General features: G+C 42.0%; 1 protein-coding gene across 7 annotated transcripts in view; it reads left to right on the forward strand.

Annotated features, from left to right (window-relative positions):
- The window catches only part of tbp (TATA box binding protein), an 18658-nt gene continuing 2750 nt past the window's right edge, over positions 1–15908 (forward strand). The window contains exons 1-7 of one of the 7 annotated variants that reach the window (XM_078399065.1): positions 1–132; positions 2077–2272; positions 3377–3705; positions 9538–9625; positions 11178–11269; positions 12891–13058; positions 15591–15685. In XM_078399065.1, the coding sequence (XP_078255191.1) occupies positions 2216–2272; positions 3377–3705; positions 9538–9625; positions 11178–11269; positions 12891–13058; positions 15591–15685 (829 nt within the window). In that variant the 5' untranslated portion in view covers positions 1–132; positions 2077–2215. The other 6 variants (XM_078399063.1, XM_078399064.1, XM_078399067.1 and 3 more) reach the window with 6 other exon arrangements.

Genomic DNA, 15908 nt, shown 5'->3' on the forward strand with positions numbered 1-15908 from the left:
GGGTCGGGCACGAGCGGCAACGTCGGCGCGCAGCCGCTCCTGCCATGTCGCGCCTCGCGGTGGCCGCTGGGAATGGAAGGCGCGCGGGACGGTGCGGGATACGGCGCGCGCGGCGGACAAGCCGTGACTCCGGTGAGTGTGGGACGGGCGCGCGCGCGGTGAGTGCGGCGGACGGTGAGTGTGGATTCGGCAGGTGGGCGCAGGACGGTGCGGGGGGCGGAGCGCGCGGTGAGTGCGGGCGGGGGACAGCGGACGAGCCGTTGCTCCGGTGCGTGTGGGAGACGGGACGGTGCGGGGTCGCGGCGCCGTTGTCGGCGTTGACCAGCCGTTGTTGCTCCGGTGAGTGGCCTTATTAGGCCGGACGCCCCCCCCCCCCCCCCCTCGGCGGCCCTAGGCCCGGCCGGGGTTCGGCACCTCTGCTGCGTTGCCCGAGTGCTGCTGCGTTCAGCAGGCCTGTCCCGTCCTCTTGCAGCAAAACCGGTCAGGAGTCGGCTGATGAAATGTCAGCCTGGCAGCGGGAGCCTGTTGAGGTCATGACATGGAACCGATCCCTCCAACCACACGCCGCCCCATTCCCCCATCCACCCACCCTCTCCCCATTCTCCCACCCTCTCCCCATTCTCCCACCCACCCCCTCTCCCCATTCTCCCACCCACCCCCTCTCCCCATTCTCCCCAACCCCTCTCCCCAACCCCTCTCCCCATTCACCCAACCCTCTCTATTCTCCCCAACCCCTACACACTCCCCACCCCTCTCCCCTGCACACCCCCGAATCCTCCCCCATACACACATACCCCACCCCTCTCCCCCTGCGCCCCTCCCCAGCCCCAACATACTCCCCACCCCTCTCCCCCACATACCCCCATCCCTCTCCCCACACACACACCCCTCTCCACCCACACACACCCTACACACTCCTCACAATGCCCACCCTCACCCGACCCTCAACCTCGCTCACCTGGCACCCCCACCCTCGCCTGCCCACCACCCCACACTTGCCCGACCCCTACCCATGCACATCTGCCCCTCCCTCCCCATGAACATGCATGCCCCCATACCACGTCGTCTTCCCCATCCCTCGATTCTCTTCCCAACCTCCTCCAGTGGCCGCCCCCTTGTTCGCTCCCAACCCCAATTTACCTCCCCAGTCTCCCATCAATTGTACAACAAACCCTTGTTATAACAGACCACAGGGTGGGGGGAATGATGTCTGTTATTGCTAAATGTCCAATATATTCGAGTAGGGTATTATTGTATATAGTTAAAACAAAGAAATGCAGATGCTGGTTAATATCCAAAATGACACAAAGTGCTGGAGTAACTCAAGTGGGTTAGGCAGTATCTTGAGGACATGGATATGATGTTGGGATCCTTCAGACAGATTAATTCTGTTGAGTTACTCCAACACTTTGTGTCATTTCACCTTAAAACTAAGCACCAATGCTGCTGTTCTGCATCAGCTAGCACTTCTTCACCAGATGACATGGCTGTTGGTGTAGCTCGCGTTGTAGCCCACGACAGGTAAACTTTCTTCAGGTTGCTGCTACTGACAGGACACGCTCAGTCACTGTTGGGTTTCCCTACCCTCATACCTGTCGCTTTGTCTGCTCTTCATTCCATTGCCTGCCTTCTCCTCCTGCTCTCCCTCAGTTGCTGACATCTTCCAAGGTGAGTATGTCGGTGGCTCCAAGGGAAGAGGTGGTGGTCGAGGGTGGGAGCAAGACTGAGTGCACAGAGCAACGGGGGGAGGGGGGAGGGGGGGAGGGCATGTGGACAAAGTGACAGCAAACAGGAAAATATGTTAGCTGGTGAGAGGGGAGGGAGCCCCCATGGCGACCAAATGCGACCTGTCGGTGCCCTGAAGAAAGCGGCTATAATGTGAGTCGCAACAACAACCACATCAACGGGGCCATGCAATGGGTGAAGAAGGACTCGTTGGTACATCTTGCGAGCCGGCAGGTCATTGGCAGGCCCGTCCGCTATAACTAAAATCCATTTAAAGGGATAAGTTTCTGTACCTCACCTTTCTCTTTCGTAGTTCTATTCTCACTTCCTGTTCCTTCCACCTTTCAGTAGGTTTTGCTCCCTCGGTTGAATCGTGAATATTTTAAGTATGAGTTACCACTGAAGCTGCATTGGAATTATTGAACCGTGTTATTGTGGTAAAGAGGAGACGTGTATCAACCTTTTCCACTGTGAACAACACGTCCCAGCCATGGATCAGTCTAACAATGGGATACCCCCTTATGCACAAGGATTGTCATCACCACAAGTAAGTTCACTGTAATTTTCATTCCTCTGGCAACTTCCTTGTCGTAGAAAGTTTATCATGAGTTAACTTTAATGTAGGTTCTGAGGAATTTTGAAGTGGAAAAATGTGTTGAAAGTAGAAGTTATTTTAGCACTGTGGTTGAAGATATTGCCTGTGGTGAGCAAATGAGAGTTAGTGTATTTAGCAAATCAGAGGGGAAACTGGAGGAATTGGATATAATGTTTAACGTGAAAATCTAGGTGATTGTGAATTGAAAGCATAAGGGATTTGAGGATGGAACAAAGACTAAACCACCATATACAGCTATTTACTGGCAAATCTTTCTGTTCCCTCTCGGTACTAATATATGATCTTGACTAGGAATGTCAATTTACACGTTTTGTTTCCACAGATGTTGCATGACCCGCTGAGTTCTTCCAGCATTCTGTTTTTGGTCTATATTTCAGCTTCTGTGTTCTCTTTTATCTTCGTTGGTCACAGCTATTGAATAATAATAATGCATATACATTTTGGCAGTGTTTAAAGAATTTTTTCAACAGAGCATTGCCTTCGTGTTAGCATAAGGGGCTAACGGAATCAAGGGATACGATGAGAAAGCACGAACCGAGTACTGATTTTGGATGATCAGCCATAATCGTATTGAATGACGGTGCTGGCTCGAAAGGCCGAATGGCCTACCCCTGCACCGATTTTCTTTGTTTCTGTGCATGTTGTCAAGTAGTTCTATAGTAATCCAGATGTTAGCTTCAGTTTAGCTGTGCTAAATTTTATCATTCGCACAGTATCACTTGCAGTAGCAACATGCATTTATCAATCAAACTACATAAGGCAATATTACATTAAGTGTCCAAATGCTTTGGCAAGAAGGTTGGTGTTCAGTTGAGCCATCCTAGAGGGGAGGCATAATGCTTTAGGGACGGAACACTAGTGCAGCCATTAGGATAATTTTCCTGTGATGGATCGGTGCAGCGAGACTTACAGCAGAGAAAAGATCTTGAAGGGTTGTGGAGTGGGTGGTTGAGGTAGAGAGACGGTGGCACACTTATAAGTCATAATAAATGGAAACTGCATAAATTTTAATTTCTGTCATTTTTTCACACCTAGGGTATCATGACACCAGGAAACACCATATTTAGTCCGATGATGCCATATGGCACTGGCTTGACACCACAGCCTGTCCAAAGCTCCAATAGCATATCTCTCTTGGAAGAACAACAACGACAGCAGCAACAAGCAGCACAGCAGTCCACAACATCTCAACTAACAACACAAGTTTCTACCAATCAGCCACCACAGCTCTTTCATTCACAGACAATGACTACCACTAATTTACCAGGCATCACATCTCATTATGCTTCTCCAATGACTCCCATGACGCCCGTAACTCCAGCTACTCCTGCTTCTGAGAGTTCAGGAATTGTACCTCAACTACAGTAAGTACATTTCTTAGCCTTTGGGAAAGGTGTTTGCTGATGTGTTTGCAGACAATGTTTTTACACCTACTGATCCAGTCGTTAACATTAAGCAGTCCCAAATAAGAGTAAACATATACACATTGAACACATTTTTCCATCCAGAGTAAGGGATGTACTTTGATCAATCTTTGAAGAGAATTCTAACTTCACTGCTGTGATTTCACTTATGTCCGGTACCACTTATTATAGCAATAACTTGTGCAATTTGCAAGAATGTGACAATAGAATGTAAGATGACATGGGTACTAAAATTATTGTTCATTTTTAATATATCACCTGTATTATCTTTTTTCGTACCACCTCGTATTGTCCCTTCCCATCTGTGCAATGTACGTTTTCTTTTTTTGTGTGACATACTAGGTTTACTTACTCTTCCTTATTTAAATTATTAGTATTAAAGTTCAGTTTGCGCTAATCACAACAAAACACATTAGTCAACTCAGATGCAACCACTATCCTTTATTACGCATGCAGGAGGGGGAGAGAGATCACCAGTATGCTTACATACTGAATGAGGGTCTCGACCCGAAACGTCACCCATTCCTTCTCTCCCGAGATGCTGCCTGATCTGCTGAGTTACTCCAGCATTTTGTGAATAAATTGATTTGTACTGTTATCTGCAGTTATTTTCTTATGCTTACATACTGATAGCCCCTCGTGGCCCCACTCAAAGATGCAGCATTCTGGCTGCATCTTTATACAACACAAAGAGCCTTACGAGTTCTGCAAAGTCGTCATTGTTCAACTTTAACATGACCATATATGGACTTGTCTGGTTTTTACTTGATACTAGTCACATCCACATGAGCCATTAGTATTTCTCCACTTTCAACAATATAGAAGCTACACAAGCATACAAGCAGTTCTACAGACAATGGTCAAGTATCCCATCATGCAAAGTTAATAGCCATTAGCTCTTTCATTAGCTAGCTTTTCTTTTAATTCGCATGTTGAAGTTGTGGAATGCATTGCTCAATGCCGGTTCCCTTGGAAAGGTGATGATGAGCGGTTATTTTGAATCCCTGTAGTCCATGGTACATGTTGTTCTATCAAAAAATGTCAGTATGGTATATTTCCAGGTTAGGTTATTAGGAGACAGGTTGTGGTCAGGATTGGGTATTCTGTATTTGCTGTGAAGCCTTTAGTAATTAATAAATATTGCCAAAGTACCAAGGTTTTGGGATGAACTACAGTTCACTGCAAATGCGAAAACTCCCTCTGCCGTAGTTTGCCAGTGTATGTCTTGACTGAAGAAGGGTCTTGACCTGAAACGTCACCCATTCCTTCTCTCCAGAGATGCTGCCGTACCGCTGCGTTACTCCAGCATTTTGTGTCTACCTATGTCTTGACTATCTGGGAGGTGGTCTACAAGTTATTGCTGTCTAATTTTCAGCCTATAATTATATCTACAGAGATGAGTCTGAAAACAAGTAGATTTTATGAGTAACAACTGTGTTTTAAGATTCTTGGGACACTGCTTTCTGAGGGCATCATGCAGATCATGGCAAATATGTTGGACTGAACTAAATTGGGCAACCATAGCAGATGAATACAGTCTTTCCAACATGGCACTTTATCAATGTAACTATTTACATATGCAACAGCCAGAATGATGATCCATTGTTAATCCCATTGATGTAAGGAGAAAAAGAGATGAGATCCAGATTTTGTAGTCCATGGGGAGTAATTACAAACGGATGTTTGTTTCATTTCGAACAAATGAATTAGAAGGCAGATGAATGCACGACTCATGGCAGTAAGGGTAAACCTTTCAATGATTAGTGCTGTTCAGGAATATTGAAAATAATTGATCAGGAAAATATGTTCATGGAAGTTTGGCATGGATGTTGCTGTGTGCTCATTTGATTCAGAGTGAGATTAAGTGGAAGGTGGAGAATTGGCAAAGGACTTTGGAGACAGGAGAAAGGTTAGTAAATGACTGCATATTTGTCAGATGAGGTGAAAGCAAAAATGGATGCATGAAAATCCATAAAGATATTGCTGAAGCATTGGTTAAGTCTGGTAGAGTTGCTGTCTCACAGCGCCATTGACTGGATCCGATCCTGACCACGAGTGCTGTTTGTATGGAGTTTGCATATTCCCCCTGTAACGGCATGTTATCTCCTTGTGCTTTACTTTCCTCCCACATCCCAAAGACTTGTGGGTTTGTTGGCTTTGTGGGTTTGTTGGCTGTGAAGGGGGCTGATGGGTTGAATTGAAGTACAAATGGACAATTAAACGGTATCCCAAAACTATAATTGAAAAACTGGGCAAAATATATCGTCAAATTCAAGCTGCTAAAATAAAAGAAAGAAACATAATTGGAAAAGTAAAATGTATTTGGGATTTTTTTTTAGATTCAAGCCAAGAAGGAAGGTAATAAAAAGGAACTGCAGATGCTAGACAAAATACCTCAGTGGGTCAGGCAGCATCACTGGAGAAAATGGATAGGTGATGTTTCGGGTCGCGACCCTTCAGACTATTGTAAGGGGGAGGTGGAGGAGAGACTGGAAGCAGGAAAGAATCATGCCAAATCAGGACCGGCAATACATGACCTCGGGCAAGGAGGTTCCCTTATGAGCTGATTCTTGGCTAGAGACCAGTGTGAGCCAAAGAGATTGTATGCTACCCAAGCGAAATACTAGTTGCTCTTCCCTCAATTTGGGTGTGACCTCACTCTAGTAATGGAGGAGGACCAGGACAGAAAGATCAGTAGGCGATGGGGTTAAAGTGGTTAGCATCTGGAAGATCCAGTAGGCCTTGGCGGACCGAGCGTAAGTGTTCACCAAAACATTGGCCAACTGCGCTTTGTCTCACCAATGTATAGAAGCCCCGATCAGGAACACTGGATGCAGTAAATGAGATTGGAGGAGATGCTTGTGAACCTCTATCTCACCTGGAAGGACTTTTGTTGTCTGTGTATGGAGTCCAGTGAGGAGGTATAGGGACAGGTATTACATCTCCTGCGCTTGCAAGGAAAAGTACCTGGTTAGTGGGTGGGAAGGGATGAGTGAACCAAGGAGATGCGGAGGGAGTGGTCTCTGAAAGGTGTAAAGGGGTGGAGATGGAAAGATGTGATTAGTGGTGGGATAACATTGGAGGTGACAGAAATGTTAGAGGCTGATGTGTTTTCTGCAGAGACAGGTAGGGTGGAAGGTGAGAACCAGGGGAGCTCTGTCCTTATTTCACCTGGGGGGAGGGGAGCAAGAATAGAACTCTGGGGCACAGAAGAGATGGGGGTGAAGGATCCATCTATGACAACCAGGGGGGAAGGAGAGGGATAAGGTAAGCCTGGCCTATTAGACAATTAAGCTGGCAGCTGGAAAGAGGATCAGTAGGAGAGTATTCTGGTGGAAATGATCACAATTTTGTTTAATTTATTCTAATTATTAACAAGCCATAGTTAGTCTGAGCTACATATCTTGTTTATGGAAAGACTTTCTTCCCCAAGCTCAGCTATGTTTTAGCAAAATTGGACTGGGACTATTACCAGAAGTTAAATTTGCATTGGGGTAGTTGGAGGCAGTTAATAGGAAGATGAATGTGTGTTCTGAGTGAATCCGTTGCAAGGAAAAAGATCAGGACTTCCAAATTAAGAGTAAGGGGCAAAAAGGAAACAATTTTGTTTTCTTTTTCCGATACCTGGACCTTCATACTATAGTAAATCTAGAAAGTGCAGGAAGGAAGGAAATTTGGAGAGGAAAGAAAGGAGATGATAAAATATTAGCAAGTTGTCAAAAATTCAAAATACAGCAAAACTGATGATAATTTGCAATCCTCTAGTTCCAAAATCCTGATAGTTCAACATATGATAGGTTTTATTTAGCCCAGGCCTTTCAATCTCCAGGAGTCCTGTTTCTCCCACTATTGTCAACTCTTAAGGGCCATGTTTGCTCCCCTCCTTTCAAACTCACCAGGTTCATTTGCAAACTTATTATACTACGATGCAGTATTCTTTTCTTATAAAGGGCATTGTAAGTACATTGGTATATCAATAAGAGTAAGATCTGCCAGCCATCATAATCCTGAGAGTGCTATCTTCTTGGAATTTTGCCTGTGATCAATGTTTATGCAGAGACAACTATCAAGAGTAGAATTTATTACACCATAAGAAATGAACATGGGTCCTCATTGCTATGCATCTGCCTCTAGGAAAGGGTGTTAATATGCAAAAATATTGTATGTGGTAAACATATTGAGATAGGAAATGGTTTTAACATGTTTGAAGGTATATTAATCACTGCCAGATCTGCATGAGTTGAAATTCAGGTTAAGAGAACCAAGGGATAAAAAAGGCAGAGGTTCCAACAATCGTTTTCCATTCCCTTGCTTCAATCCGTGATACTGGAGAACTAGACGTTTGCTAGGATTCCACTGTATTCGAAAGGGAGGAGGGATATGCAATTAATAGCAGTCTTGGACAAAATATTGAAAAAATTGAAGAACTGTACAATGCTTCAAGTCAGGATCGAATCTTGTTACTGGTTCTGTAAGGCAGCAGTTCACCTAACTCAGCCACAGTGCTGCCCTTTGTAAAGCATCGGTTCTTGACTTTGAGTTCAATCAGCTTTGAATAACGTTCTGATAAGTTACAACGACCTTTTCCTCTCCTCTGACGCTGGCAACCTCAACATCCTCATCCTACTTGACCTCAGCGTCGCCTTTGACACCATAAATCACTCCATTCTCCTCACCCGACTTGAAACCTCCTTTAACATCACCGGCACTATCCTGGATCAAATCTTACCTCTCCGACAGGCACCAGTTCATCTCCATTAACAACTGTAAATCCCCCACCGCTCCCCTCCCCCAAGGTGTCCCCCAAGGCTCAGTCCTTGGCCCCCTCCTCTTCATCCTCTACCTGTTCCCCCTTGGTCAATTAATCCGCCGTCATGGTCTCAACTTCCACTGCTTCGCGGATGATATCCAGCTCCTCATCTCCACCAAGTCAATCTCCACCATCACACACTCTACACTGACAAACTGCATCACTGAAATAAAATCTTGGCTTCAATCAAATTTCCTCAAACAAATCCAAAATCGTCATCATTGGTCCAAAAACGCTCACCAAATCCACCCAAAACTTCATCCTCAATATTGATGGTCTCCCAGTATCCACCTCCCCTCACATCCGGAATCTTGGAATCATCTTTGATCAAACCCTCTCCTTCGACAAACACATCAAACACATCACCAAGACAGCCTTCTTCCACCTCAAAAACATCGCCCGTCTCCGTCCATCCCTCTCCTCCACAGCTGCAGAAACCCTCATCCACGCCTTCATCACCTCCCGTCTGGACTACTGCAACAGCCTCCTCTATGGCTCACCCTCAAAAATCATCAGTAAACTTCAATACATTCAAAACTCCGCTGCCCGTCTACTCACCCACTCCCCAATCCGTGACCATATCACCCCTGTCCTTTACAAGCTCCACTGGCTCCCCATCCCCCAGAGAATCCAGTACAAAATCCTCCTCATGACCTACAAAGCCCTCCAAAACCTGGCCCCATCCTACCTGACTGACCTCCTCCACAGATACACTCCGCTCTGCTGCTGCCAACCTCCTGTCCCCCCCATCCGGACCAAACTCAGAGGATAATGTGACTAAAAATGATCAGTCAATTCCTGTTTACCAACTCAAATTGATTAAAATATTTACAGGACCCTTAAATTTTGAGTATTACATTTGTATTCTTGCATTGAAAAATATTTGCATTTTTAAAGGGTTGCAATGTCAATAATTTGCAGTGATATTCTATTAAATAATATAAAATACATTTTGTGTCTAGAAATATCGTGTCCACGGTCAATTTAGGTTGCAAACTGGATCTGAAGACGATAGCTCTCCGAGCAAGAAATGCTGAGTATAACCCAAAAGTAAGTGTTATGTTCTGTCATTGAAACAAATGCAACTTTCAATGTAATGAATGAATTGATAATGATTTTGCCACCTTAAGTTATTTTACTGAGTCTCAAAATTTTGGCTAAAGTGTTGGAGTTAAGAAAAATCCATTTTACGTTTAAATATTTATTTGTGCTTTATGTAATATTTAATATTGACTTTATCTGCCAATGTGTTTGAGTAGATAGATACAGAGTGAGAATTAAGAGAACAGAATAACTGTTTTGACTTCTTTCCCCTTTCTATATTCAAACTTTATAGCCTTGTAATTTACTCTCTTCACTTTTAATATAAGGGTGGCATAATGACGCAGCTAGTAGAGGTGCTGCGTTGTGACTCCAGCAATTGGGTTTGATCCTGACTTCTAGTGCTGATTTCAAAGTTGCATATTCTCCCTGTAACTGCATAGATTTCCTTACTGGTGTTCTGGTTTCCTTCCACGTTCCAAAGATATGTTGCTTGGCAGGGTGTTCGGCCACAGTAAATTACCTTAAGTGTGGATGAATGATAACATTTTGGAGAGAGCTGGGGGTAGTTGATGGGATACGTGGGAACAGTAAAATGGGTTTATTATAGGATTGTTGAAAAAATAAGTGCTTAATTGTAAGCTCGGGATCAAAGGGCCTGTTTCCATGCTGTACCTTTCTGATTCTGAGGCAAGTTCACATTTGCATCAGGAACTTATTCTTAAGTTGTTAAGTTAAAATTATTAAGTTTAACTTATTCTTCAGGCTTGATACCTGAAAGATTTGAAGTACTTGCTGTTACATAACTCCTCAATCAAGCAACACCGCCTACGCGAGAAGTGATTTGTGAAATAAATAATACATTTGAAGATATGCAACGCATACCATACGACCTCTTTATCAGTCTCTCTACTTGCTTTGCCACTTTCTTGGAACAGCGTACTTGGTCTTGTTATTAGCTGTATACTTTCCCCCTTGCATTTGACCTCCAAAAGTGCAAAATTTCATCTGCCACTTCTATGCCCATATCTGTAACTGATCTGTATCTCTCTGTTCCCTTTGATAGCCTTCCTCAATGTCTACAGCTCCACCAATGTTGGTGTCATTTGCAACTTACTAACCAGGCCATCTACATCCAAGTTATTTATATGTATCACGAACAAGAGTTTCCAGATTCTCAATCATAGGACCACATTAGAAATTTAGAGTCTTATCATATCATATCATATATATACAGCCGGAAACAGGCCTTTTCGGCCCTCCAAGTCTGTGCCGCCCAGCGATCCCCGTACATTAACACTATCCTACACCCACTAGGGACAATTTTTACATTTACCCAGCCAATTAACCTACATACCTGTACGTCTTTGGAGTGTGGGAGGAAACCGAAGATCTCGGAGAAAACCCACGCAGGTCACGGGGAGAACGTACAAACTCCTTACAGTGCAGCACCCGTAGTCAGGATCGAACCTGAGTCTCCGGCGCTGCATTCGCTGTAAAGCAGCAACTCTACCGCTGCGCTACCCTGCCGCCAATGTAACAGTACTTATATATTTTTTAGCGTTTTGCTGCTGTCATCATGAGAATTCGGGAGCCTCGTACAACTGCACTTATTTTCAGCTCCGGGAAAATGGTGTGTACTGGCGCAAAGAGGTATGGCCATTAATTTTAATCAGGTTTTTTACATTTTTGATGATACTGCGAATAAAAACAATTTCAATGGTGCAAAACTAATGTTTTATAACTATATTTAGGTAATGTACCCAGTGCGTTTACTGTACACTCCTGCATCATCCAACAAGTGGCAAAGCTGTGTTGCGTAAAGTATTATTCCTTTCGAGTGTAATAATCTGAAATTAGATTAAATATTTAGCTGGATGAAACAGTTTTAATGCTGTTCTGAATGGTAATTTAGTGTAGAATCATCTAATAAATTTTAGAGTAACAATTTCACAAGGAATTGGAACTGGGTGATATGCAGAGATTATGGAAGCTAATATTATTTTGCTTTGGATACAAGGAACCTCAGATGTTGGTGTACTTTTACCAAAAAACAGTTTTTGGGCAAAGGTTACGTGAACATTTAATAAAGTTGTTCAATTATAATTTTGTATCAGAAACTATTTTTATGGCAGAACTCAGTATTATAATAATTCAGAAAACAGCAAGAGAGTAGGTGTTTTTTTTAAAAAATCAGTTAATTATCACGATGTGGAAGGTTTAGGATAAGTATATTTGGACTAAATTCAGAGTTAGGTTTCAAAAGGGAATTGTGAGTACTGAAAGGAGAAAAATCCAAAGTGCAGAAAAGTGGTACAATGGTTGACATTGGTATTGTGGGCCAAATAGATGGTGCAGTACGATTTATGGCAAGTTCAAGGTGACCTATGCACGCATGTAGTTAGATGATTGTGCTGGGATGTAGCCTTCACCTTGAGAAAATTCCATGTGTACTGGATGACTGTCTGACTTGAAGGCCATGAGACACTGATGAGTGTTACGTATTTAGAAAATTGATTTAGTCATTTGCTTAATGGTCATCATGATGACAAATTAGCAAATTAGATAATTAAACTTGCTGAATGATGAATGCATTTCCTAATAAATCATTTATTCTGTAAGTAAACTTAAAAAGGAATCAACTGTAAAGGATTTGGCATAAACACATCTGCGAGCACTTTAATGAATGCATAATTGAGTAAAATCAGAAAAATGTCAGCATCACAAAGGGCCATTCAGACTATAGTATTCTTTCCCTCTAAGTTATTTTTAAATTCACAATTGACTTGTCATTAATATCTCAGTCTGAAGAAGGGTCTCGACCCGAAACGTCACCCATTCCTTCTCTCCTGAGATGCTGCCTGACCTGCTGAGTTACTCCAGCATTTTGTGATACCTGTCATTAATATCCACTTATTTTAGCCTGCCTTTCATTCAGATAATCTTGTGAGTGAAAAGAATCTTCTTTATATTTGCATTATTTTTGAAGTTGTGAAATAGAAATGCGTGTCACCAGAAAGTGGCTGAAGTATTTTGGTAATATGTTTTAATTGGCATTTTAAAAAAAAGTAGTTCCAAAATTGTAAAAACAATTGCTTCTGATTTATTTAGAGAATAAAATAAATTAAATTATGCTATGCATTATCACTAGCTCAACACTTTAAATGGTGATTGGACCAAAAAAGGGATGGAAGTGTTCAGCATCTTTGAATGGAGCTGTGTTTTATTCATGTGGATTTGCTTGATGAGTATTCACCCATGTGTTTTGTTCCAGTGAAGAACAGTCACGGTTGGCTGCAAGGAAATATGCCAGAGTTGTACAAAAGTTGGGATTTCCAGCGAAGTTTCTGGATTTTAAAATTCAGAACATGGTAGGCAGTTGTGATGTGAAATTTCCGATTCGACTAGAAGGGCTGGTTCTCACTCATCAGCAATTCAGCAGGTAATGATAATGGGAAAAGGAGGTAGAGGTATAATTTGTAATTCAAAGGTGACACTGATAACTTTTTTTCTAGTTTATATTAAAATTTTGAATTACTCTGTATTTGTTAATTATGAAGAAGGTACAGGTGTCAATGCCTCAAATCAGAAGGCAACTAATTTTAACCCCATTCTATAAACCTACAATAAATCTACACTCCAAACTAAGCACCATCACACTCTTATTGGTTTCCCTGCATTGTGTTGGGGGGATTAACATTTTCCCTTGTGTGACCTCCACTTGTTTCCTTAAATATTTCAGTGCCTAATCTCTGGCTAAATTAGATAAGGGGAAAGAAATGCACAGTGATCAGGAGTAATTTTAAAAACAATTGGCCAGATTTTTCCCTTCACCTAGTTTTCCTCTCGCCATCGCAATGAGAAAAACAAATTCATTTGCTGAATCTACATCCTGTTCTATACTCAAATTGATTGTTCTAAGTTGCATGTTGTGCTCACATATATGTTGAATATGAGAAGCCAATTGATTTGACCAGAAATTTTTTAAATGTGAGATAAAATATTCTTGAAATAATGACATTCATAACCATCTAATTTGGTAAGTAATGTCATTTAGCTTGTTATATATATAATTCTTGCTGAAATTAAACCGTTATATAATTAAATCACCATACCAGTAATCCAGAAGATATGAATAATATACCAAAAAATCAAATTCCATCAGGACGCTTTGTATACTCTAACAACTTTTAAGTAAAAGGTGTTTATGAAGCAGTTGTCGACCTCACCTAGTTCATTTATGCTCTTATAAAGAACTGCGGCCCCAAACAGGTGCTTGACTCGACCACTTGGCTGACCTTGATATCATTGGTCCTGTGATTTTTTAAAATATGGTTTGCAATGGCTTGATGAGATGCTGCACCTGTTCTGATTATCAGATGGGGATGGAATAAGTCGAACTAAATAGGAATACAGTGTACAGAGAATACTGCGAATTATCAAAAATTGAATAGTCTACAGGACAGCTCTCCATGTAGACACTATTCAGATATTATGAGGAGGATTTTCCATTTTTCTGGCTGGGAGTGACCTTTCCCTGTCATAGATTGTCGCTCTGATTTTAGTTTTGTTGCTTAATGGTGGTAATGGTACAATTAAGTGGCCTTGCAACAAAGAGTGCACTATGTATAGTGGCTTCCACTATTATAGTCAGGTTTGCCCAATATAAATAGTTCTATAAAGTGGTAGTTGCATTATTAAAAAACCTTGTAATACAAAATCATATTTATAAAACCAATTTTTTTCATTGTGGAAAGGGGATTTTTGGGACTGGAGAGTTTCAGACTTTTTTGTGGCTGAATTTTCAAATAAATGTATTTTTAATAACTACATTTATTTTCATTACTACCAGCTAAAAATAAAGGCTGTTTGCTACATTGTTAAATCGAGTACCATTGCACAAGTGTCGATAGAAGCAATGATTTGTCAATTTCTTTCGCCTTCTGCGGTGAAAGGAGCAGTCATATTTCTAAGAGGCAATGGTATCTCATTGCCTTGGGAGGCAACATGGAAACATTTTTTGTTGCAAATCAGCTTTTTTCTGCTTGCCAATTTCAGAAATTACCGTTAAGTGGGTCTCTAGTTTGCGATCAAATTAATCACTAATTGTGTGTAATGTCAAGAGTCTTCCCTCATTCATTGATTTCAGTATATCCAATTTGCATTGTGGAAATGGACATTATAAAAAATATATCTGTATAGCTGATAATTTATTGAATAATTGTGTTTGAATTGTTTCAATGAAAGATATGGCATGAAAGCAGGCCCGAGGGCCCTTCGAGTCGACCATCGATCACCCGTTCACACTAGTTCTGTTATCTCTCTTTTGCATCCAATCCCTGCACACTCAGAGCAATTTTCAGAGACCAATTAACATGTAAATCCGCATGTTTCGGGGGTATGGGAAGAAACTAGAGCACCCAGCAGAAATCCTCGAGGTCGTGATTGACCATGGATCTCCGGCGCTGTAAGCAGCAGCTCTACCAGTGGCGCCACAGTGCCACCCTTGTGTTGGATGCACCTGTGAAGCTGCAGTAAGAAATAATTTCATTGTTTTGGGGCACATGTCAATTAAACACTCTTGACTGGAAATAAGTAGCTTGCTAGGTCAATTCAGAGAGGATCTAGAATTCAACCACATGGTGGGGCTAAAGCAACGTGTAGGCCAAACCAGGTAAGTACATCAGGGAGACACGAGAAACTGCAGATGCTGGCATTTTGAGGAAATAAATGTGCTGGGAGAACTGGCACAGGCATCATCTGTGGAGGGAATTGATAGGCAGGCTCTGAAGAAGGGTCCCAACCCAAAATGTTGCCTGTCTACTGTACACCCCCGATGCTACATGATCAGCTGAGTTATTCAAGAACATTAAGGAACCTGAAGGGTTTTAGGAAAACCTGGTAATTTTTGTAGTCATCATTTTAAGACATGTTGCAAAAAAGTCAATTATTAATTTGTTTCTCATTTTTATAGTTATGAACCAGAGTTGTTTCCTGGGTTAATCTACCGAATGATCAAACCGAGAATTGTGTTACTAATATTTGTGTCTGGAAAAGTTGTATTGACAGGTAAGATGCTTCACTTTGTTGCTTAATTTGACTGCGTCTCGAGATCATATTTGCACTTTATTTCAACATTTTCTTACCTATATTTCCTAGAAATCTCCTCCATTGTGTAAAGGTATTCCTATCAATATTATTTCCTCCTTTGTTTATTTAGCTTCCTTCTGTTAATTCAGTTATTTACCTCAACTGTTGTGTTCCTCCTGTAGTGTTTGTTTAAAAACAAAAT

Source organism: Rhinoraja longicauda, chromosome 5 (assembly GCF_053455715.1).
Source record: "Rhinoraja longicauda isolate Sanriku21f chromosome 5, sRhiLon1.1, whole genome shotgun sequence".
NCBI lineage: Eukaryota > Metazoa > Chordata > Chondrichthyes > Rajiformes > Arhynchobatidae > Rhinoraja > Rhinoraja longicauda.